We start from the raw sequence: 25,329 nt of genomic DNA, 5'->3' as shown, positions 1-25,329 counted from the left end.
CTGCCCAGTGTTCTTTCCAATTTACTAAAGGATATTAGGACAAGAATTCTTCAACTGGACATGATGGAGTGGGGCATGTGAATCCCTCAAATTATAGGCAGCTGTTTTGTAAATCAGTGTATTTTCCCAGCAATCAGTTTAGAATTCACTGGTTTATAAAAGGAAACCAGTTAACCAGTTAAATATTAAGGATAGTTATATTAGATATTTTCCTCACTGGACTCCTTTAGAAATTGCTGAAGTCTGTGCATTCACTACAGTGCTTCTTGTTTGGGTCCTGCCTCAGCCAGAATACCTAGATAGTGGCCCCAGCTCCTCACCATTCTTGTCATTGGCCCGGCATCTCAACTTCTGCAAGGGCAGAAGACGGATTACCTGAGCAGATAGAATTATCGGGAGAATTAAGTGAAAAACTCCATATGAAGTACCTGGCTTTGCACTAATGTGAAATGATGGTGGGGACCCTACTTCCTTGACCAGGAGGAAGACACTAGAAGTTCTCGGGGCTGTTCCTTCCTAAGGGAGCCTGTGGCTGCCCCCACTGAAAGAGAATGTGGCTGACCCGCTCTCCCCTCCTTCGCCCAATGTCGTCTGGTCACAAGGGAGTCACTGCAGGGATGGAGGAGAACTCAGTGTCCCAGAGAGCACTGTAGATGCGGCAGGCAGGCAGGCAGGTGAGCAAATCCTGAGAGTTGGTAGGGGGGCAGGCGGTATTAGTGTGCAAGATGAAAGTGTTACATATGTGGAGACTCATACTTCATATTCATCTATTTCCAAGTGCATCTTTTATTCTTTAGAAATGACTTTTGGGGCCAGTGCCTCTCGTTAGATGACAGCTCCTCTCCCAGGCATCGCGGGCCCTGAGAGGTAGATGGATTGCCCCAGCGCTGTCCCCTTCCTGCTGCCCTCTATTCCTCGGTAGGGACCACCGCTGCTTTCCTGACCCTGACCCTGACCTCTTGCAGGTGCTGGGATTGTGTGGTGAGGTCATGAAAAGTCCCGTGCCTCAGGATGGTGCTAGAACCTACACTGTTCTTCCAAGGTTTGAAATTATTCAAAGGCAAAACCATTTGACCTCCTTGCTTGCTATCTTTATGTAGATATTAAAAAAAAAATTTTAATGTTTATTTAATTTTGAGAGAGAGGGACAGAGCAAGAGTTGGGGAGGGGCACAGAGATAGAGAGGAAGACAGAATCTGAAGCAGGCTCTAGGCTCTGAGCTGTCAGCACAGAGCCCGATGCAGGGCATGAACTGCAAAATCATGACCTGAGCCAAAGTCAGACGCTTAACCGACTGAGCCACCCAGGTGCCCCTTTATGTAGATATTTTTAGAGGAAGTTAATTGATCTATTTCTTCACCCTCCCCACCCCCACCCCCCACCAACTTTCTGCCTGTAGTTCTTGTTCTTTTTTTTTTTTTTTTTTTTTTAATTTTTTAACATTTATTTGTTTTTGAGAGAGAGAGAGAGCGCACACGCGGCAGGCACAGAATCTGAAGCAGGCTCCAGGCTCTGAGCTGTCAGCACAGAGCCCGATGCGGGGCTTGAACCCAAACACTGTGAGATAATGATCTGAGCTGAAGTTGGACTTTAATTGACTGAACCACCCAGATGCCCTGTTCTTGTTCTTTCTTGAGTAAATTTTAATTCATACAAAGAAATGATCTTTTTCATTGCAGATTTTCAAATTTGCTATCATGAAATATTTTGATGTGTTTTATTTGCATTTAAAAAATTTTGTGTGGGGTGCCTGGATGGCTCAGTCAGTCGAGTGTCCAACTTGATTTCGGCTCAGGTCATAAATTTCACGGTTTGTGAGATGGTGCCCCACGTCGGGTTCTGCGCTAATGGTGTGGAGCCTGCTTGGGATTTGCTCTCTCTCTTTTTCTGTCTCTCTGCTCCTGCCCCGCTTGTGCTCTCTCTCAAAATATTTTTTTGTCTATAATTTTCTTTCTTTATTGTTATATTTGCAAATTAGTGTGAACTTGTTTTTTCTTGATTACAGTAATTGGAAGTTAACTGTCATTTAAAAAATAATTTCTCATTCTACTGTTTTCCATTGATTATACATGTACCTTTAGCTTTCTTCTTTGCCTTTCTTAGGTTAACGTTTTTCCTTCCTGGTTTGTGGGTTGAACTCTTTCAATATTTTTTTTTTTTTAATTTTTTTTGCTTGGTAATGAGAATATATTGTGCTGTTGAGTTTTCCTCTGAGTAAATTTTTGGCTGTATTGTATAGCTTTCGGTGTCCAGGCATACCTCAGAGATGCTGCGGGTTTGGTTCCAGACCACTGCAATAAAGCAAATACCGCAGTAAAGGTAGTTGAATGCATTTTTTTGGTTTGCAAGTGCATATAAAAGTTAGGCTTTAAAAAATGTTATGTTTATACTGTAGTCTACTAAGTGTGCCATAATAGCATCATGTCTAAAAAAGCAACATACTACACTTTAATTAAAAAAGGCGGACATCTGGGTGGCTAAGTCGGTCGGGTGTCTGACTTCAGCTCAGGTCATGATCTCATGGTTTGTGGGTTCGAGCCCCGCATCGGGCTCTGTGCTGACAGCTCAGAGCCTGGGGCCTGTTTCAGTTTCTGTGTCCTTTCTCTCTACCCGTCCCCTGCTTGCACGCTCTCTCTTTCTCTCTCTGTCTCTCTCTCTCAAAAATTAACATTAAAAAGATTAGAAAAATACTTTATTGCTAATAAACACTAACCATCTTCTGGGTTTTCAGCAAGCTGTAATGTTTTTGTTCATGGATGGTCTTACCTCAAATTTGATGGTGTTGATGACTGCTCACTGATCAGGGTGGCGGTTGCTGCAGGTTGGGGTGGCTGTGGCAGTTTTTTAATACAACAGTGGAGTTTGCTGCATTGATTGACTCTTCCTTTTACGAACGATTTGTTTGTAGCACGCCATGCTGTTTAATAGTATTTTACCTAATCGGAAATTTGGAAATTTGCCTCTCAAATCATGCTGCTTTGCCAACCACATACTATCCTAAATCCTCTGTTGTCATTTCAGCAATCCTCACAGCATTTTCATCAGGAATAGATTCAAGAAACCACGTTCTTTGCTCCTCCATGAAAACCAACCCCTCATCCATTAAATGAGATGGCAGCAATTCCGTCCCTTCTTCGGGCTCCTCTTTCAGTTCTGGTTCTCTTGCTGTTTCTACCACACCTGCAGTGACTCCCTCCCCTCAAGTCTTGAACCCACAGTGTCATCCATGAGGGTTGGAATCCACTTCTTCCAAACTCCAGTTTGTGTTGGTAATTTTGACTTCTTCCCGTGAATCATGAATGTTCTTAGTGGCATCTAGAATGGTGAATCCTTTCCAGGTTTTCAGTTTATTTTGCCTAGATCCATGAGAGGAGTTACTACCTTACAAACTGTATTTGATTATTAAGACTTGAAAGTCAGAACTGATCCATTCCATGGCTTCCAGAATGAATGTTGTTAACATAACATGAAAACACTATGAATCTCACTGTCCGTCTCTATCAGAGCTCTTGAGTGACCAGGTGCATCATCAGTGAGTGGTAATATTTTAAAAGGAATCTGTGTGTGTGTGTGTGTGTGTGTGTGTGTGTAGGTAGGTAGGTCTCAACAGTGGGCAAAAGTGAACCACGTTCTAAACAGATGTGTTATCACTCATGCCTGGTTGATCCATGTACAGAGGACAGCCAGAGTAGATAGCAAATTCTTAAGGGCGCTAGGATTTTCAGAATCCTGTTTTTGGAATAGTCAGTGAGCACCGGCTTCACTCTAAAGTCATCAGCTACATTAGCCCCTAACACAAGAGTCACCTCGTCCTTTGAAGCCAGCAGCGACTTCTCCTCTCTATCTATGAAGGTCCATTGTGGCATTTTCTTCCAATAGAAGGCTGTTTCATCCACATGGAAAATCTGTTGTTCGGTGCAGCACCTTCTGTAGAGATCTTAGCCTGGGTTCGGGATAACGTGCAGCTTCAACATCCGCACTTGCTGCTTCACCCGGTACTTTCATTTATGGAGACGGCCTCTTTCCTTAAACCCCATGAACTTCCCCCTGCTAGCTTCGGACTTTGCTTCTGCAGCTGCCTTACCTCTTCAGTTCTTGTAGAATTGAAGAGAGTTAGGGTCTTGCTCTGGATGAGGTTTTGGCTTAATATGGGAATGTTGTTTGTGGCTGGATCTTCTATCTGGACCGCTCAAACCTTCTCCAGACTGCTAATCAGCAGTAAGGCTGTTTTGCCCTCTTATCATTTGTGTATTCACTGGAGCAACACGTTGAATTTCCTTCGAGAGGGTTCTGTTGCATTCACGAGTTGGCTCACTGGGACAAGAGACCTAACTTTAAGCCTATGTTGGCTTTTCACATGCTTTCTTCACTAAGCTTAATCATTTCTAGCTTTTGATTAAAAGTGAGAGATGCATGGCTCTTGCATTCATTTGAACAGTTAGAGGCCGTTGCAGGGTTATGGATTGCCCTAATGTCAATATTGTCATGTCTCAAGGAATGGGGAGGCCAGAGGAGACTGGGAAATGGCAGGTCGGTGGAGCAGTCAGAACGCACCACATGCACTTGCTGAGCTCCTTGTCCTATGTTGGAATGTTTGATGCTCCAAAACAATGACAGTGGTAACATCACAGATCACAGACCCTCATAAGAAATAACGGTAATAATGAGAAAGTTTGAAAGATTGTGAGCATTACCAAAATGTGACACAGAGACGTGGAGGGAGCAGATGCTGTTGGAGAAATGGCGCCAATGGACCTGCTGGACGCAGGGTCCCACGGGCCTTCCGTTTGTGAGATTGCTGTATCTGCGAAGTGCCGTAAAACGAGGGATGCCTGTATGTAGTTTCCAACATCATTTTTGGCATATTCGTGGTGGTGGTGGTTTTGATTTTTTTTTCCTTTGATCTGAGGATTTGATCCAATAATTTTTAGTTGATTTGTTGTTTTTTCTTTTCTGTTTGTGCTGTTTCTGGGTTTTATTGTGCAGCCTTACTTTTAGTTAATATTTATGTGTAGGGGCCTTTCTCCCAGTTCATTCTTGTTTCCAACACTAGAGGACCCTCCTTGCTTTTGTCCTCCTTTTAGGGTCTGGAGGAGAGAAGCCTGGATTCTCACTCCTCTTCCCCTGTCCTCGTCAAGATGACCCCTTCGTGCTCCCCATGGATGTGGTGAATGATTCCCACTGCACTGTGATGGCCAGTGATCATGTCGGGTGAGCAAGGAAGGGAGTCCTGCTCACAAAGGGAGCACGAGGTGGAGAGGCTGAGCGAGGGCCCCGGGGCCTGCTGCATGCTAGGATCCAGCAAGTTCTCCTGCGCCTTTCCTAGAACAGGAGCCAGCTACAAGTGCCTTGTAGGAAGGTGGTGAGAACTGGTGGAAATAATGTAACGCATCTAGTACGGTGCCTAATGCACCTAAGATACATAGCAGGTGGTGCTGTTCCAGTCCTGCTCTAGCCAGGCAAATCACAGGCTTTCTGTCCTACAGTATGCTTCCTGTGCAACTGTCCTGTGTTGCCTCACAGGTCTTTCTTGTTCCCTCCAAGAAGACTTCCTCCTGCTGGTCCCTGCTCTCCCCTTTAATCCGGCCAGTCTCTAGACAGTATTGACAGAAGCAATTTGCTACAGAACTTCTGTTTTGGAAACGTAAGACCTTCTTCCCTCTTGAAGCAAATTTGAGATGCTGCACTTGAGTTGGATGTGTTCGAGTACACACAGAGGATGAAGGGGACGTCATGGGAGAGTCCGCATGCTTCCCGGTGTACTGCCCTACACCGAGTTGGGTTGGTTTTCATAATGATCACCTGGGAGAACTGAAGGCCTGAGTGACCCAAGGGGCTCTCCTATGATGGTAGGGTCAGTTTACTATCTAAAGTGCAATAGGGGGGTAGGGGCTGAACTTTATGAACTGGGGTAGCTTGCCCGTGTTCTTCTGAGTGCCCTTCAGGTAAAAATTTGGCAGTGTCTCACTTGTGGGGAAGAAAACCCTTTCCGCTGCTCCCTTCTTGACTAGGGAGACTGCAAATCAAAGTGGTAAAGGACAGATTCACAGGAGAAGGAGGTTTATAAGTGCGTGCACATTAAGTGATTGGAGGTGGCGGCTCATAGAGCTGACTTTGTAGGAAAAGTGGGGGTGGGGAGGACAGTGGGTTTATTTAGGAAAGACTATGGGTGTTTAGAAGAGCAAACAGGAGATAAGAAAGTTTGCGATGAGGTTTCTCTATAGACATGAATAGTCTTTCCTCCTCTGTCAGGACCAGAGTTGGGTTTTATGGGATTTGTGGTAGGTTTATGCCCTTCCTCCCTCCTGAGAGCGGACCCACCCCAAAGAGGGACTCTGAGGGCAGCCTCATTTCTCTGAAGTTGCTGCCTCGGTCAGGTAAGGGAAAGCTGGGAAGCCTTCATTCTGTACGTGTTGAATCTACAATCTTCTTCAGCTTCAAATAATCTTGACACCAGCTCCAGGGCCCGGGTGGGTCCCCACGCACTGCTTTGCTCTGTGCCGATGCTCGCCTCTTTGCTGGTCTCAGTCTCCATCTTGAACTTCAAAACCGCATTGCCAGCTGCTGATCAGCCATGTCTCCCAGAGTTTCCTGCCAGTGTCGCAGGAGTGCGAAGGGCCGTCTCTGCTTCCCTCCCCCGTTCACCTAGTTGTCCTCTTGCCAACGTGTGTCTTCCTGGAGCCCTCATTCACCGGGGCTCAGAATAGTGGAGCATCTTTGATTTGCTCTTGGTGAAAGGTCATCAGTGACACTTCTAGAATGCCTATTAAGTCTGGCCCTGACCTTCCACTCTGATTGATCTTTCTTTCCTTCTCTCTCCATTTATTGTCGTGTAGGTAGTTGCTGGTTATTTTCTGCTGTCCAGAAAGTTTGGTGATTTCCCATTATTGATTAAAATGAGTCGAAACTCCCGTCAACTGGCATTCAAGGACGTTGGCCTCATTCTGGGCTGCTTTAGTGGTACAGGATCTCTTGTTGGTTCCTGACCATCTACTTCTCCTCCCCATCCGCGCCTGCTGGAAACACACGCCCTGCCACCCCTGTCCTGGGCCACCTGTCACAGTCCTTCAGAGCAGTGCAGGCACCTCTTCTCTTCTGGATCCCATCAGAACCTTCTTTTCATTCTGAGCAGGCGGCATCTCCCGAAATCCCACCGCATCTCGTGTCTCTATAGTGGTAGACACCACGGACTGTCTGATCATGGTTATTTGCCCACTTGTCTGTTATGTAAAGGTCCTTAAAGTCAGAACTCAGGTCTAACTCGTTTGTGCCGCCTCAGTGACACCGTGCGCACGGTAGGTGTCTGCATCACTTAAGAAATACTCGCATCTATGAGGCAGAGGCAGAATTACATGAGCTTTGAGGTCAGGTGCCACGCTCTGAACCTTGAGTACCACTGGAAGGTGGCGTGAATGTCTAAAGCAAGGTAGGGCTTGGACTTAGATGCCAGTTTCACAGCCTCCCAGTGGGTGTGGTTGAAGTGGGGGCACTCTGAAGTTACTGTGGTAACAATAGCTAAAATGTGGAGGCACAGATTATGTACCAGGCACACCCCTCCAAGACGGATGTGCAGATGGGGAAATAGAGTCTCACAGCAGCCGGGGGACTGGACTCAGGGTCATAGTGCTGGTAAGGGTCAGAGGCAGGATTCAGATCCTCTCTCACCATTCTGTGTCCATGCACACCATCTTAGCAAGGAGGGTGCCTTTGCTTTAAAAACCATATTCTCAATCCCGTGTGTTCTGTGACTCCCACTTTTTTAAAGTTTATTTATTAGATGCCAGAGAAAGAAAACACATGCATGTGAGCCAGGGAGGGGCAGAGAGAGCAGGAGAGAGAGAGAATCTCAAGCAGGCTCCCAGCTGCCAGCCCAGAGCGGGACTCAGGGCTCAAACTCATGAACCGTGAGATCATGACCTTGAGTGGACACCAAGAGCTGGATGCTTAACTGACTGAGCCACCCAGGCGCCCTGACCCCCAGTTGTTTTAATAAAACCTGCTGTGTTGTTGATGTCTTTGGGCTCAGCCTTTATTATGGCTCATGGATCTGGAGGCCTCTGAATGCAGTGCAGGTGCAGAGCAGAAGTTTGTTTTAGAATTCCTGCTGTAAAAATCCTGTTAGCTGAGCGGGGTCCACCCCTTCACTGCCTTGTTTTTTTTCTTTCTTTTTTTTTTTTTTTTAATTTCTTTTAATGTTTATTTATTTTTGAGACAGAGAGAGAGACAGAGTATGAACGGGGGAGGGTCAGAGAGAGAGGGAGACACAGAATCTGAAACAGGCTCCAGGCTCTGAGCTGTCAGCACAGAGCCCAACGCGGGGCTCGAACTCACTGGCCGCGAGATCATGACCTGAGCCGAAGTCGGACGCTCAACCAACTGAGCCACTCAGGCTCCCCTTCACTGCCTTGTTTTAACCTTTTTTCTGGGTATCTGAGGGTTGTTAACATGGGGAGCCCTCAGTGTGGGGACCAGCTAGGTCACTGATCAGATGCTTAAGAAGTGGTTACAAACAGTTCCGAGCAAGCTTGCCTGTAAGTGGTATCATGACTGATGTTGTGTTGACACCAAATTACTTTCTGCAAGCAGAAACTGCCTAAAGCAGACTCAAAGCCAAATGAGGAAAGTGCTGGGTTTGCGGCTCATTATGAGAGGCTAATTTTCCTAATATGTTAAAAGTTACTACATCTGAAAAAAAGTCGGAAACCCAGTAGAAAAATGGACAAAGGATATGAATAGATGGTTCACAGAAAAGAAAATAATACGTGGCTCTTCAGTATATGAATGTGTTCAAGCCACAGTAAAAGAAACTCTCCTTTTTTATTTTTTCTACTTAACGGATTCTGTCTTCATTTTCTAGGGCTGCCCTAACAAAGTAGCACAGCCCTGGTGCCTTCAGCAGAAAAATGTGTTTCCTTGCAGTTCTGGAGGCTGCAAGTCTGAGTTCAAGGCATCAATTGACAGGATTGGTCCCCTCTGAGGCCTCTCTCCTGCCTTGTAGACACCTGACTTCTCCCTTCTTCACACCGTGTGCACCTGTGTCCTGTCTTAGAAGGGCGCCAGTCACATTGGATTAGGGCCCACCCTAATGACTTGATTTTTAACTTCATTACCTGTCTAAGTACCCAGTCTCCAAATAGAGTTGACCCTTTGAACTGCTGAGGTCTGCTTACAGGCAGAGTTTTTACAGTTCTGTAAATTTATTGCCCGAATAACCTTTTCTCTAGCTTTATTGTAAGACTGCAGTGTGTACTACATGGAACATACATGTTATGTTATGCCTGTTAACAGTCACCAGTTAGTTGACTGTTCGTGTTCCTGGTAAGGCTTCTAGTTAGCAGCAGGCTGTTAGGAGTGAGGTTTTTGAGGTGGATTCATGACTTCAGGAGGGTGTGTGGGAGGGTGGCACTTCCCCAGTCCCTGTGTTGTTCAGGGTTCAGCATTACAGATCTGAGGTCCTGGGGCTTAGGGCTTCAGCATATGAATTTGGGGAGGGGAGCAAAATTCAGTTTATAACAATGACAGAAAAACATTACACCTAATTGGCAAAGGAAGGAAGAAATTAGTACTCCTTTGTTGGAGGCATTATAAACTGAGACAGGTTCTTTGAGTTGTAATTTGTCATTATTTGGTGAAATTCTAGGGGATTCCTTTGATCTCAAAATTTGCCTTCCAGGAACTTCTCAAAATGACAGCATGTTAGGGTTCTTCTTGACGCTTGGCTCATGACAGCAAAAGACTGGAAACAACTCAATGTTGTCACTATGGCATGTGTTAGTTATGGTTTAAGAAAAGAGGAATTTCTTTTTTTTTTTTTTTAAGTTTTTTTATTTTGAGAGGCGGAGAGAGCAGAAGAGGGACAGAGGAGAGAGAGGGAGAGAGAGAATCTCAGGCAGGCTCTGTGCTGTCAGTGCATAGGCCGATGCGGGGCTTGAACCCACGCACTGTGAGATCACGTCCTGAGTTGAAACCAAGAGTCAGATGCTTAACCGACTGAGCCACCCAGGCGCCCCAAGGGGGATTTCTTGATGGACAGATAGCGAATGCTCTAAGAAGAAGCAAGGTAGAGAGCGGTGTATAGAATGTTGCCATCTGCGTAGAAGGGGAGAAAGAATTCATGGGTATTTGGGTAAAATATTTCTCTGAGGTTACACCAGATGTGGGGGTGGAGGCTGGACAGCTGGGGGCCAGGGGTGAGAGGGAAAGTTCTCAATGTATATGTTCTGGTACCTTTTAAATTTTGAATCTTGAATTTATTAGAGGAACTATTTTCTTTTGTTTAGGAGAAAATTGTATCACAAGGTCGTTTATAATTTATGTTTTTTGAGGTGGTTTTTAAAAGTTTATTTATTTATTTTTAGAGAGAGCAAGAAAGGGCACATGAGCAGGGTAGGGGCGGAGAGAGGGAGAGAGAATCCCAGGCAGGGTCTGCACTGTCAGCACAGAGCCCCACATGGGGCTTGAACTCATGAACTGTGTGGTCGTGACCTGAGCCAAAACTAAGAGTCGGACGCTTAATGAATTGAGCCACCCGTGTACCCCTTGAGGTGAGTTTTAAAAAATGAAATTATTCTGATTAAAATCATTCTTGTCTTAAGAAGCTGATTTATTTTTTTCCCCCACAAGTCATGGTTTGGAAGGGCCGTGATTCCACATCTGAGCAGTGACAGTGCATGATCACTTGATCACAGAGAATGGGTCAGGTGTGTCCCTTGAACCGACCATCCTTCCTAGACATCCTTGCCTCAGAGCTTGTAGGGCAATAATTATTTTTTTTTCATTGTGGTGTAGAATGTGTATGAATCATTGTTGCAGATTTTAGTTTGCTCAGATCCTCCCATGCAGAGAACTACTATTTAGTCTTGTTAATTGGGCTCTTTTGGTTTTACCAGGTTATTTTAAGGCATTTATGGGCGATGGTGTTGATAAAGCTAATAGCACTTTGTATGTGTTTAGTACCTTGAACTTTGCAAAGTGCTTTCACATTCATTATCTCATTATATTGTCAGTTGAATTGTGAGGTTTCGAAACAGAGAGATTATTACCATCTTTTTCCGGATGAAGAATTCGAAAGCTTCAATGCCTCGCAGTGAGTGATAACCTTCGAGCTGGAGGTTTCATTCAGGGTTATAAACTGGCTCTGCTAAGAATAAGGAGAGAATTAATGGTTAGAGTTGGTGGTCCGGTCATACTTCAGGCTTATTGACATTGATCGTGTAGTTCAGGGGTTTTCAGTGGGGGTGGTTTTGGCCCCCAGAAGACATTGGTGATGTCTGGAGACATTTTAGGTTGTCAGGACTGGGGATGTGCTATTGGCCTCTAGTGGGTAGAGGGGCAAGGATGCTGCTGACCAACCCCCAGGGCTCGGGACTGTGCCCCTACCGGCTCACCCAGCCTTGAATGCCGAGGATGAGAGAGCCCTGCTGTAGTCCAGAGGCAGTGAGTATGCCCTGCCCACCACTCTCAAAGCCCGTCTTTTTTTTAATGTTTGTTTATTTATGAAGGAGAGAGAGACAGAGTGTGAGCAGGGGTGAGGCAGAGAGGGAGGGGGACACAGAATCCGAAGCGGGCTCCAGGCTCTGAGCTGTCAGCACAGAGCCTGCTGCGGGGCTCGAACTCACCAGCTGTGAGATCATGACCTGAGCTGAAGTCAGGCGCTAAACTGACTGAGCCACCCAGGCAGACCTCAAAGCCTGTCTTGGGGCACCTGGGTGGCGCAGTCGGTTAAGCGTCCGACTTCAGCCAGGTCACGATCTCGCGGTCCGTGAGTTCGAGCCCCGCGTCAGGCTCTGGGCTGATGGCTCGGAGCCTGGAGCCTGTTTCCGATTCTGTGTCTCCCTCTCTCTCTGCCCCTCCCCCGTTCATGCTCTGTCTCTCTCTGTCCCCAAAATAAATAAAAAAAACGTTGAAAAAAAAAATTAAAAAAAAAAAAAAAAAAAAGCCTGTCTTACCCTTCCCCCAGCTCATCCATTTACTGCTCCCTTTTGAATGTTTCTTTTAGGGTTGGTGGAGGTCGAAATTATTGGGAATCCTGACTGATGGGCCAGGTTAAGAGACCTTTTCTGTCTTGGGTTGCGTACACGTGCATTGGAGGCATGATGCTGCCTTCGGGGTGTGCTGCCCAAGGCGGCACAAGTTACACCTGCACCAGGGGCTTCTCTGTATCCGGAGATCTGTCCTTCACTCCGTCCCTGGTTTTCATACTATGCACAGCATCTCTGTCCTGATCCAGGTGGGGAGGTAGCACAGTTTTTCTTAGCACCCTTCTCTTCTGCTGGGAAAGAGAAACCAGCAGCTGGGGGTTCTGGTGTGGGAATTCTAGCCAGGAGGGGAGGAGCGAGGCAGAACCCACAGCTTTTAGGGCTCATCAGGACCATGGGGGAAGAGTCAGCCTACAGAAAGGGACAGTGATTGAACACAAGATGGGAGCTGTGGAGGAGAACGAGCATCCAAGGGGAAGGTGGCCACTGAATGATGGCGTCGGTGGGACTGGGGGTCGCTGGTGGGAAAGGGCTGTGCTGGGTCACGCATCCCTAGAATTACTCACGGGTTCCTCGCCACCAGAGCTGTGACCAGTATCCACATCACTAGTGGGCCTTCTTGCCTGCCTGCTCGCTGTGGGTCAGCCACTGTTGACAGCAGAGGCTTGGAGAGGAAATACCTGCCTGGGTCCCTCAGGTTGTAGGAGGGCTCAGGACCCACACCCTGGTCTGGATTGTCCCCGAGCCCGGGGGGCTCCTCACCACCTCATGGATGCTCCCTATCCAAGTGCGGTGTGGAAATTGGCTTACTTGTTGGTTTTCAAGTGAGTATCGCTTTAGGATTTGTGTTTAAAAAAAGAACTCTGGGGGCACCTGGGTGGCTCAGTAGGTTAAGTGTCTGCCTCTTGATCTCAGCCCAGGCCTTGATCTCAGGATTGTGAGTTCAAGCCCTGTGTTGGGATTCGCACTGGGTGTGAAGCCTACTTAAAAACCAACAAACAAACTCTGGAAGTCATGGGGGCCTAGTGGCTTCAGGAGAGACAAAGGGAAAAGTCACGGAGTGGACAGTGGTGAGGACACAGACACAAGCATTAGGCTGGGGCCTGCTTTCCTGCAAAGCTCCCTGAAGATTACGGTAGCCTTTGGGCTGTCGGAAATTGGCTGCCTTGCAAGGGGGTGGATGAAAGGCTGCACTGCTGTCCGTCCTCCCCTTCCCCCCAGGAGTTCTCACCTTTGCTCAGCTCCCAGGGAACCTGGGCCCTGCACATCCCAGGGCTGCAGGCAGAGATAGGGCAGGGACCTGTTCCCGAGGCTGCATGCTCTGGGCGCCTCCTAGCTGACACTGGGGTGTGCCACGTGTGACGCTGCGGTCCCTGATCCCCACATCCAGCTGTTCTTGAGGATCACCACCTGAGGTTCTTTAGAAGGGGAGCCCCCTACTCCGACCCCCGTGCCTTCCATCCGCTCCTTGAGAGATTCTGGTTCAGTAGGCCCTGAACCTGCTGCTTCTGTGTGGCTGCCGCAGGCTGGGAAGAACTGGGCCAGTCCCGCCCCTGTCTGCACCGGGAGGGCTTTTTCCCTGCACGGGACTCACGTGCACGTGCTTTCTTGCTGTTACGCATTTATGAAATTTTCCAGTTCCAAGATAACAGTGAAAAATACCCTGAGGTTATTTAAAATCTTTCCTAGTTTTGCTTTTGAAAAATAATTTCCTTTTTTTGTTTTCTTTTTTTCTGTAGGACACTAAATTGTGGATAATAATGGAATATCTTGGTGGAGGCTCTGCACTAGATCTAGTAAGTATCACACCTGACGCCTAAACACGCCTGAGTTCTTCTCACTAAATCTGGGCTGTAGAGATGATTGTTTTTATCCGTTTCAGTTTCCCCCTTCAGTTGCATGAAAAAGGGACCAATATATATCCTTATAACATATATTTCTGCTTCTAGTAATATTACTGAAGATTTAAGGTCTGCTTTTGAAGCCAGTTGTGTTGTTTCCTGGGAAGCCAGCGCATTCGTCCATGGAAGTCATTAAGGAATTTGCTTGTCATTATCTTAAATAAGAACAGTTTGTTAGCTTGTCTTCCAGAACTGGTTTTAACTTCCGTGGAGCTGATACCCCATTGCTCTTCCTTATTTCAGATGATAGTTTAGCTTCCAAAATATGTGTGTCACATTTTCATTTATAACTAATTAGAATCAGGAATTTGAAAACTTAAAAAAATTCATTTCAGGAGTAAGACAGGCAGGCAGAGGAGGATGATCACAGAACAGTGTCACGTGTCAGAGCCGTGGCCAGACCAGGCAGGAGTGCACACTTCTGTTCTCGGGTGCACACTCAGAGCCCTTGCTAGCGCTCACTGTGCGTGGATGGCGGAGCCGGCCCCGCACCCGTGGTCTTGTCCCCGGCCTGGCCCGGACCTCCCGTGCCAGTAGTGGGTGCCAGCCCATGTGCAAGATAGTGGAATCTAGCGATGGGTTGACTTCCCAGCCGTGGTCTGCAGCTTGCTTCTCTTGGTAGAACATGGTCACATGTTGGCCTCTGACAAGGTGCTTACAAATAACTAGTGAATCATAAGCATTGCGTAGGTTGTCCTTGAAACACACTATATGCAAAACAAGTTTTTAAAAAATGGACACAGTGGTTTTAGCACTTGACATCTCGTCCCCACTGTGGTCGCGCAGTGACACCTATGTCCGTGGCACTCTTTTCTTACCTGTCCTGGAAGGGCTGATTTTTGGGTGACTGGTAGTTTCTGGGACAGGCCTCATCTACCATTTTAGCGTTAGTAGGTGGGTCCTGTCTGGTGGACGCTTGGAGGATGATGGGTCTGCCGTTTTCCCTGCCCTCAGAGGGATTGCCGGAAGAAGCTGTGTGTCAGGGGTTACAGTCTTACATAGGTTTTATCCACTAAAGAAAGAGATGTCCTGTGGTTAAAAGATTTCTTTTTTACAGTGGGAGTAGGAGTTAGTAGTTTTGGGGGAAGGTAAGCCTCTAAAACTTGATGTATCTCCAAAGGTATTATGTACCCAATTTTATAATATCACATAATGTTATAAACCATAAAAGCAATTGGTCAGAGTAGTGTTCAAAAGGAAGTTTTCAGAAGATTTTTTTTTTAATGTTTGTTTATTTATTTTGAAAGGAGAGAGCAGGGGAGGGGCAGAGAGGAGGGAGAGAGAAAATCCCAAGCAGGTTTCGCACTGTCGGTGCAGAGTCCGACTTGGGGCTCGAACCCACAAACCGTGAGATCGTGACCTGACCTGAAATCAAGAGTCAGATGTTTAACTGCCTGAGCCACCCAGGTGCCCCGCAAGAAGAAAATTTAATGTGATATCAACAATTCTGTTAAAATGAGAAAAGCAATAGAAGAGCCAGATAAACTGTTTTGACTTGCTTTGCATCTTTTCCATAAATTCACACATGACACAAAGAGCTTTTCATTTTTGACTCTTTTGGGAAATATTACAGGAATGTAGAAAATTTTCTCATTTTGTATAATTAGATTTACTGTTACCTTGAGTGCATCTCGTTTGTGACATACATGAAATTGTTTGCGAGGACTCTTCCCTCCAATGTGGAGACCTTCAGGATGGCAGTTCTGGTCTCTCAGTGCTCTGGTTTATTCATTTTTAATGCTATGGTAATTGAATTTATTTAGTGGTAACTGTCTTTGGAAATTTGAAGTCTGTGAAATTTTAGACATTACAATTGGAAGGAGGTATAGAGTTCTCCATTTAAAAAATATCTCCTATATTAGGGCTCCTGGGTGGCCCAGTTGGTTGAGGGTCCGACTCTTGATTTTGGCCCAGGTCATGATCTCATGGGTCATGGAGTTGAGGCATGCTCAGCGAGCAGCCTGCTTAAGATTCTCTTGTGCGCTCTCTCTCTAAAATTAGAAAAAAAAAAATTAAAAAATCTCCTGTAGTATCAGTCCCAGCAAACTGCCATCCATCTTCCACATTAATGGTCCTGGTGACAAGAACCAGGCACCCTTTGTTGGACATCCCTAATCATCTCATTTTAATTGATGGACACACGGAAACACTCAGAACTTTGGTGTCCCACCTAGCAAATACAGCTGGACTTTGGGCCTCGTTGTGTCCAGTGGCAAAGCTTGTGGCCTTCCCTGATCCCACATGTCCTTCCTGTCCCTCTTACTTCATTGTACCTTTCTCGTATCCCCTTGCTGTTGGCATGTCCCCAACTTACAAAGATGAGGATATTTTAATAATAGGATACAAGAACTATTTTTTTGAATGTTGAAAACCATTAGGATTATTTTGAGAGGGTCTATTATTTGTTTATAAAAGATTTTAAGAATGAGAATATTGTAGCATATACAGTTTGATACCGTATAGCTGAATGTACGGATTTGGGGCATTTCTCTGAAAAATTAAGCTTTTATTAAGTGTCTCTCTCTGTTAAGAGGCATAGTGCTAATATATGTATGTGTGACTTCGGAGGAGCCCCACAGGTGGGGTGTGTGGAGGGAAAGGAGACCAGGCAAGGAGAGGGCTGTGCCACCCCCAGAGCATGAAGATCTTACTGGCTCTTTCTTCACCTTTTGCCCTCCAGATGCCTCTTGTCTCTTCACGCGCTCAGTAACTGAGTCCGCTTGGGCTGCCATAAGAAATTACACAGGCTGGGGGCTTCAACAGCAAACATCGATTTCTCATAGTTCTGGAGGCTAGGAAGTTCAAGGTCAAGGCACAGGCAGATCTGGTGTCTTATGATATGAGACAGATTTCAGCATTTGAATTTTGGGTAGAGGGGTGGACACACAGTTCAGTCCCTAACACTAATGAAAACTAAGGTTTCAGTGTGGGCACAGGTATACAGCTGTCTCTCTGTTAACCCCTCCCTGTTCTTGGCCATGAGCATGTTGAAGTGTGTGTGCAGATTTTGTTTTTTGCTGTTTTACTCTGCATTGTGGTTAACAGGTCTTTTTACTTAGGCTCTGAGATATTAGTTAAATTTCTCTCATTGTATCTTTTTTTTTTTTAAGTTTATTTATTTAGAGAGTGTGTGTGAGTGTGAGCAGGGTTGGGAGGGTCGGGAGGGGGGCGGCGGACAGAGGGAGATGGAGAGAGAGAATCCCAAGCAGGCTCCACGCCCGACTCGGGGGCTCAAACCCACAAACTGCGAGATCATGACCTGAGCCTTAATCAAAAGTCAAGATCTGGACGCCCAGCCAGCTGAGCCACCAGGCACCCCACCTCGCGTTGACTCTTAATGACACTTTAGCCCGGGGCAGGAAGGTGGCTACCTGCCTTTAAGATTGCCTTTTAGCATGTCTGATAGTTAATTTTGGGGGGCTTGCTTTTAATTCTGGAATTGAGGTTCCAGGTAGAGGCCGGCTCCAGGTCAGGATGCGGGATAAAGAATTGCCTGGATGTTCTCTGGCGGGAAGTGGGGTGTTTTGGATGTAGGTAGGGAGCTGTCTGGGTGCTGAGAGGGCTTCCTCAGGTCCAGGCCACTGAGCCCTGACATACCAGCAGCGTCAGCTGTTGGAGCCCAAGAGAACTGCAGACCTGATCCTCTCTTGCTGTTCTGTACATTCAGAGGGGGCCCAAGAGAGGAAAGTGACTTTGCCCCAGGCTAAAGATGATGGCTTCAAGACCAGGTTGAGATTTCTAGTCTGCAGCACGGCCTATAAGTAAATCTTGGGCTTTGCGGATGAGACAAATTAAAGGACACAACCGAAAGACTTCATTACTTCAGCTTTTGTTAACACAGATCTGCTTTTTGTGAATTACTGAGAGGCTGGCCCGTGCATGAACTCCCGGTCCTGTTGTCTTTGCCTGGGCATCTCTGTATCTGGTGGAAAATAAGCTGATGCTGTTGGAGCATGCGTGTCCCTTGGAGACTTCTCTTCCTCTTTCCTGGGGATGCATCCTTTTTGACTTTTGAAAAAAAAATGCAATTGATTTTAACCTGTTAGAGCAATAAAATATGGTATCTGGCATGAAGAATAATATTAGACACAATATGGCTTAGTTTTCTTTAAGTTTATTGTTATTATTATTATTTTTAGTAACCTCTACACCCAGTGTAGGGCTCAAACTCACGACCCTGAGATCGAGTCGCATGCTCTTCCCACTGAGCCAGCCAGGTGTCCCCAATGTAGCTTAGTTTTTAAGAGTCATGAATGTTAGAGTAAAATAGGCATATGCTTTATTTTGAATGCATATGTGTGAAAGTGTTCAACCTGTTGAATTTTTTTTAATTTGAAAGATAATTAAATAATAAATTGAAATTAAATGTTTGTAGGATCCTAAGCAGACTCTGCGCAGACAGCAGAGTCTGATGTGGGGCCCAAACCCATGAACCGTGAGATCACGTCCTGATAGATCATGTCCTGATGGAAGCCCTAGAAGCCACTGTGAGAAAACGCTGGGTTCTAGTTTGAAAACCAGTAAATGTAGATAATTTCTCAAGCTCCATCTTCTTCTGGGGTGCCGTGACTCGTGAATGTAATGGGTATCATGCAGTTAAAGACTTTGTAACTTAAAACGGGATAGGTTTCGAGTGAATTCAGTTTTCATTCAGATAATATTTGTTGTGTGCCTGCCACGTGTCAGGCGTTGTGCTAGCCCCTGGGAGTTAGTGCAGTGGACGAGGCAGAAGGCAGTCCCACTGGCCCGGAGCCGTGTTCTAATGGGAGAAGACGGCTTGTTATATTGTATGTGGGAAAGTGCCATCAGGGGAAGAAAGCCAGGTGGGGTGGATTGGGAGGATTGGTGTGAGGATTAGGCCCGGACGGCCAGAGCCCAGAAGATCTGTAGGTGGTTAGGTCAGTCTGTGCTGCAGGAGAGCATCAGGGATGGGCTTGGAGTCTAATGAAGAAGGAACTGTGCTCCACAAAGTAGTCATTCTATCAGGCAGACGTGTTTGACAAACTTAAAAATGAATATGCAGCATGATTTTATTTTACTTTAATTTTTTTAAATATTTATTTGTGAGCAAATAAATATTTGCACTCCGACTCTGTGCAGACAGCAGAGAGCCTGATGCGGGGCTCGAACCCATGTACCATGAGATCCTGTCCTGAGCCGAAGTCGGACCCTCGACTGACTGAGCCACCCAGGCACCCCATGCAACATGGTTTTAAAGGATCAGATGGTGTATTCATTAGTGTTAGGCCGAGCTGCTGTTGTAGTGGTCCCCAAACAGCATCTCACACAAGAGAGAAAAGTACAGTTGACCTTTTAACAACATGGGTTTTAACTGCACATGTCCACTTACATGCCGATTTTTCTTCCTAGACAGGACAGTACTGTAAATGTATTTTCTCTTCCTTACGATTTTCTTACTACCATTTTCTCTGGCTTACTTTATTGTAAGAATACAGTACATGATACACAGAACATACAAAATGTGTGTTAAGGGACTATATGTTATTATTAAGGCTTCCAGGCAACAGTAGTTAAGATTTTGGGGAGACCAAAGCTGTATGCCGATTTTCAAGTACACAGGGGCCGGTGCCCCTAAACCCTACTTTGTTCAAGGGTCAACTCTCTTTCCGTCCCACATGTGGGGTCACTGGGCTTCAGTCCACATGGTCATCAGGGCTCTGCCCTGGAGGGTAGCTCTGCCATCTGTTACCCATGGCTTCCTGTGTCTTCGGTCACTGTCTTCTCTGGCTGCCAGTGTTTTCAGGGCCAAGACCAGGAAGGGTCAGTCGCTTCTGTGCATATTCCACGGGTGAGAACTTAGTCACCCGGCCAAGCCTGCCGAGCTGCTGCAGGAGCTGGCACGTGTGGCCTTGTTGGGTGGCCGTGTGCCTGGCAAATCATCTCTGTTAGAGTGGAGACGGGAGAACAGACCTGGGGGAGAGGGAGTTCAAAGTCACCCAGAGATGAGACTCCCAGAGTTTTTTCCTGGGAGTCTTTCTTTTATAAAGATTATGTGAAGAGTGCGCAGTCCTCCTACTGAGAGGGAGCACCTTGTTTATATTGCTTGGACATGTTAATGGTGGAGGGTGCTAATCTAGGACTCTGAGAACTTAGCCGGGCCTTCCCCACCAGTGAAGAACTCTGGTGCAGAGAACAGCCGAATACCTTTTACAGCGAACTTTGACACCATCCATCGATCCTCTCCCTGTAAATAGACTATCTCTCTTTGTCCCCTTCCCCCACTGCCCCCCCCGCCCATGGCATATAAATCATTGGTGGGTAGTGTTTAGGTCAGATTTAAAAGGGCATGGCCAGACACACATTAGTCAGAGAGCCAGCTCCTAATGATTCAGGGGAAGATTTTTAAATTAGTTTTCTCTGTTCTTCTTATCTCCCCTTGGTGGTGACACCAGGTGACTTTGCTGTTTCTTTCCTGAGACTTGATAACAGAAGGGAGGTGGTGGTTACCTCCAAGTGGCACCAAATGTTACTGATTACCTGCTTGGGTAGATACCTGCCGGAGGAGGGAATGGAACCCATACTCTGAGGTGGGGTTTTGCAGGACTGGGTTACCCTTGTACATTGCGGTGCATTCCGGGCCAGCAGCCCTGCCTTCCCTGCCCTGTTCTCCCGGGTTACCAGAAAAGTGCCTTTTCCTCTTTTTGAGTCTTAAAAATGTGTCTGACCCGTGAAGACTCAAATATATGTGGAGAAGACAGACCAGGCAGGGTTTTCAGATTGTGTTCTTTGGAACAGTAGTTCTGATGTGTATTTCTTGAAAATAAGACTCTTGGCCAGATAATTGTGGGGGAAAATTAGGTTCCGTGGAACAAAGTATGCAGCATGCTACCTTCATCTGAGGTAATCTTTGGCAATCGTAATTAGAAATTGGGGGGCACCTCGGTGGCTCAGTCTCTTAAGCGGCCGACTCTTGATTTAAGCTCAAGTCATGTTCTCATGGTCGTGAGATTGAGCCCTACATCGGGCTCTGTGCTTAACAGTGCAGAGCCGGCTTGGGATTCTCTCTCTCTGCCCCTCCCTCACTCTCACTCACTCTCTCAAAATAAAGGAAAATAAAATAGAAAAAGGAGATTGGGATCCTCCTTGGCAGGTTAGTTGATCCACGAGTGTGACCTCCCAGCGTGTAACACGCGGTAGGACCAGAGCGACCGGCGCGTCGTCCTGTTCGTGCATTGTGCACGGGGGACTGCCGAGGGGGACGGCTCAGTCCGGGCACGCGGCTGCCACTGCCAGAGTCCCCTGAGGCCCGCGGGTTAGGAGAGGCAGCCTGGCTGCCCCCCACCTTCCCTCTTTCATGCACGCAAGGGGGGTTCCCGGAGCCTCCAGCGGGGCCTGCAGCAGGGGCGGCCCAGCTCGCCCGATGGCTGGAAAGCAGCGCCAGTGGGAGTTCAGCCATCATGAAGGGAAATGGGGAGCCTCACTTGCCCCCATCTTGGGCGCCATCTAACAGCTGTTTGGTTACCATCATCCTGCAAAGGCCCTGAGACACGTCTGAGAAAGGGTACGTGTGTCTGTTGGAACGCTGCTCTAGAGAGGGTCTTAGCTGCCCTTCCCTTTGGATTAAAGCACATCTCTATCTGTGTCTTTTTTTTTTTTTTTTTTTTGAGTGAATCTGTCAGCTTTAGAATTCCTTCACCTTTTTTTGTTTTTTTTAGTTTTTTGTTATTTTTAAGGTTATTTATTTTGAGGGAGAGAGAGAGAGGGAGGGAGGGAGAGAGAGAGAGAGGGAGGGAGGGAGAGAGAGAGAGAGGGAGGGAGGGAGGGAGAGAGAGAGTCAGTCCCAAGCAGGCTCCATGCTGTCAGCACAGACCCCAACACAGGGCTTGATCCCACGAACCCTGAGCTCACGACCTGAGCCGAAATCAAGAATCAGACCCTCAACTTACTGAACCACCCAGGCGCCCCACTGTTTTTGTTTTTGTTTTTGGTTTTTTTGAGTGTAGTTGACACACGATGTTACGTTAGTTTCAGGCGTACATCATATCGATTTGACCAGCGTGTTCCATACGCTGTACTCCCCGCACATGTGGCCACCATCTGGCAAAGTACATCACTGTTGCAACACCACTGAGTGCGTTCCCTGCGCCGTAGCTTTTATCCTTGTGGCATACATTCATTCCACACCTGGAATCCTGTCCCTCCCTCGCCCCTTCACCGTCTTGCCCAGCACTTCCCTCCTCCGGCCGTCACTAGTTTGTTCTTTGTATTTACAGGTCTGATCCTGTATAGCTCATCTGTCTTTTTAAAATTTACGCAGGGAAGGTGACGGGGTGGTGGCTTCCTTCCACGAAGTGTGAGGATTTGGGTGATGATAGCATCCCTGTCAGATCTAAAATGGGATTCTGAGGATTATCATATGGATAAAAAATTAACATAAATTATGAGAATTCTGTCCCTCTCTCTGAGGGCACCATTATTGGTCCTGTAGAGAGTGTTAGATTGTTGTGCTGATTTGTGGAACTATTAGGTGTGGTTGAATTCCCTGCTCTGAAGTAATGGTGGACTATTTACCTTGTCTGAGCTGCACTCTAGAACCTAATTTTTCCTTTTAACAGAGGATATATGAATTTGGCATTTCTTCCTTACATCTTCATACAATTATAATTTTAAGGCGTCAGTATTAATTCTTTTGAGTTTCTCACAGTAAAGGTTTTCAGAGGCAATTATATCTTATTCTTACTTGGCATAATAGACTAACATATTTATTATGTGACCAAAAAAAAAAATATCCCGCATCACTGGAATTGAGCCCTTTTCAGCTCTCTTCCCCCAGGTCTTAAAATTCAGATTGGAGGGGTGCCTCGCCTCTGTGGCTCAGTTGGTTAAGTGTCTGACTTTGGCTCAGGTCATGATCTCAAGGTTTGTGAGTTCAAGCCCCACGCTGGCCTCTGTGCTGACAGCCCAGAGCCTGAAGCCTGATTCAGGTTCTGTGTGTCTCCCTTTCTCTGCCTCTTCCCCGCTCATGCTTGATCTCTCTCTCTCAAAAATAAATACACATTTAAAAATACTTCAGATTTGAAAAGTTCTGGTGCATGGGTAGCCTCAGACGGCAGTCGGCCCCCAGGCCACGACCACGGGCATGGTGATGACCATGGTATGTGTTAGGATGGGGTACCCTAACTGTGAGCTCCCAGGCTTTGGTCTCTGGACTGAAGTCCCTCCCAAGCTTAGCTTGTTGGCATGACTGGGCTGACCACAGGCTTTCTCACTGGCCCTGCTTCGATTCTTAGCCAGATTTGCTTTAATTGGCAAACTCTTTTTTTCTTTGCTGCTTTCTTTACTTTTTGGGGGAGGGGTCTTTTAAATAGGTTTTAATTGTTCAGGCAAAATGGCTATTTGGAGTGAAGAAATTGTTATTTGATTTTTTAAAAATGTTTATTTACTTATTTTGAGAGAGCAGGGGAGGGGCAGAGAGAGGGAGACAGAGAATCCCAAGTAGGTTCCCAGTTGCCTGCACAGAGCCTGACGCGGGACTCGAACCCACAAACCATGAGGTCATGACCTGAGTCAAAACCAAGAGTCGGACACTTAACCGGCTGAGCCACCTAGGCGCCCCTGGAGTGAAGATGTTTTTAGATTTGAATATTGTTCATTTAACATGGGTATTGACTGTGTTTGATCATCTCAAACTTCTCCTAAAATGATCATTTGAGTAACTTTAATAATTCTTTTCTTACTAGTTAGAACCTGGCCCTTTAGATGAAACTCAGATTGCTACTATATTAAGAGAAATACTGAAAGGACTTGATTATTTGCATTCGGAAAAGAAAATTCATAGAGATATTAAAGGTAAGAAAACATGTTGCTTTCCATGCCTCTGAAATCCTAAGGCGGGTGGGAAGGCCCAGTACAGGGGAAGCTTGTACTTCTTCTCAAAGGGAGGTTGTCCTGCACGTGTTCGAGGAGTGCCTTCAACCTGCCTGGGGTGGGGTGGGGTGGGGTGGGGCGGCTTTGAGGGGGATCCCACCGATCCTGCCCGCGTTGAGCACGAGATCTCGAAGACAAGAGACTGTACGTGTTCCGGAAGCACTAACGGGTGAAGCCGAGCAGCACAGAGCGTCAGGAGGTGTCTTGGGGTCTGTTTTTGCAGCTGCCAACGTTCTGCTCTCTGAACACGGAGAGGTGAAGCTGGCTGATTTCGGGGTGGCGGGGCAGCTGACAGATACCCAGATCAAAAGAAATACCTTCGTGGGTACCCCCTTCTGGATGGCGCCCGAAGTCATTAAGCAGTCAGCCTACGACTCCAAGGTAAGGGCCGACTCTTCCTGTTTTCTGGGTCCAGAGAGTTGTCTTCTGTGACCCAACCTCACAGCTCTTCCAGGTGGACCAAAGAAGGTTCCTTGAAGCAGGACATGAAGGTAGTTCTCTCCGACCTCGGTTAGAAACAGATTTCATCTCTGTCTCCTACATCGTTTAATACCCTTTATTTATCCAGCCCACAGTTACTGAGTTGTTTTTTTTTTTTGTTTTTTGGCTTAAACAATGTGTGCTCGATGGTGGTGGGGACCAGGGAAGGAGCCCATTGGAAGGTAGGTGTGGCAGAACAGAGGACCAAGGTGGCCAGAATGGGTTCAGGCCTCCTGAGACGGCCAGGTAGAGGCATATGGGTCCACAGAGAGGGGTGGAGATTATCTGTCTATAGGTGGTGCTCGAAGCCTGAGCGGGAGTGGATGAGGGAAGGGGGCCCTGGACAGAGCTCTAAGCATAGTTAAGGGACAAGCATAGAAGGAGGCTCCCACGAAAGAAATGGAGAGTTCATAAAAATGTTAAGACCAGAGTCTGGAAAGAATATGCTTTTAGTTGGTGCTACAGGTTCTTCCTCTCATTATTTTTAATTCTTGGTTAGGATCATTTATTCTCAGAGGCTCCTTCCCAACAGGAGGCAAACCATAATTCTTCTTTTCCACCTTTTTTACCTGTCAAACGTCCTCTCCCAGTTTTTCCTGGGTTGTTTTCCCTGGTACCTTCAACTTTCTTAAACTTCCTAGTTTAGACTATAAATCCTAGGCACCTTGCCTCGGGAATCTTTGATTTAACTCCCCTCTCCCCCAGGCTGCTCATTCTCAGGTTGTACACAGAATAATCGTCACACGGTCCACAGAGAATTAATTGGTTCTTCAGAAGTTTCTAGGAAAACAAATATTTAACTCACATACATTTACATGCCAGGCGTTGTTTCGTCTTTTTAAAATGGGAGTCTTGTCAGCAGACAGTAAGTAGACTTTTCCTAGGCACAGAACCTTCCGTCCGGCCCTTTGGGCATCGGTGGGAGCCATCAGCTGTTTAAAGAGAAGATGTTGTATCAGAGTGGCAGGTGTACCTGCTTCTAGCATGGCAGGGACCCACCTAGCTGTCTCACTTTTAAGTTGTGGTGTGGCTTTGACTGCCATGGTCATGCTGATGGCTTTGGTAGCCACTGGCCGGTAGGT

At 46.6% G+C, this 25,329-nt stretch overlaps 1 protein-coding gene across 2 annotated transcripts in view; it reads left to right on the top strand.

Annotated features, from left to right (window-relative positions):
• STK24 (serine/threonine kinase 24) overlaps nt 1–25,329 on the top strand; it is a 125,502-nt gene that overhangs the window by 77,658 nt on the left and 22,515 nt on the right. For both annotated transcript variants that reach the window (XM_049647496.1, XM_049647495.1), the window contains exons 3-5: nt 13,718–13,774; nt 23,581–23,689; nt 23,991–24,148. In XM_049647496.1, the coding sequence (XP_049503453.1) occupies nt 13,718–13,774; nt 23,581–23,689; nt 23,991–24,148 (324 nt within the window). The remainder of the gene's footprint in view (nt 1–13,717; nt 13,775–23,580; nt 23,690–23,990; nt 24,149–25,329) is intronic.

The sequence above is a fragment of the Panthera uncia genome (assembly GCF_023721935.1).
Source record: "Panthera uncia isolate 11264 chromosome A1 unlocalized genomic scaffold, Puncia_PCG_1.0 HiC_scaffold_16, whole genome shotgun sequence".
Lineage (NCBI taxonomy): Eukaryota > Metazoa > Chordata > Mammalia > Carnivora > Felidae > Panthera > Panthera uncia.
Note: the sequence above shows the minus strand (reverse complement) of the source record. Positions and strands in the feature narration are given on the sequence as shown.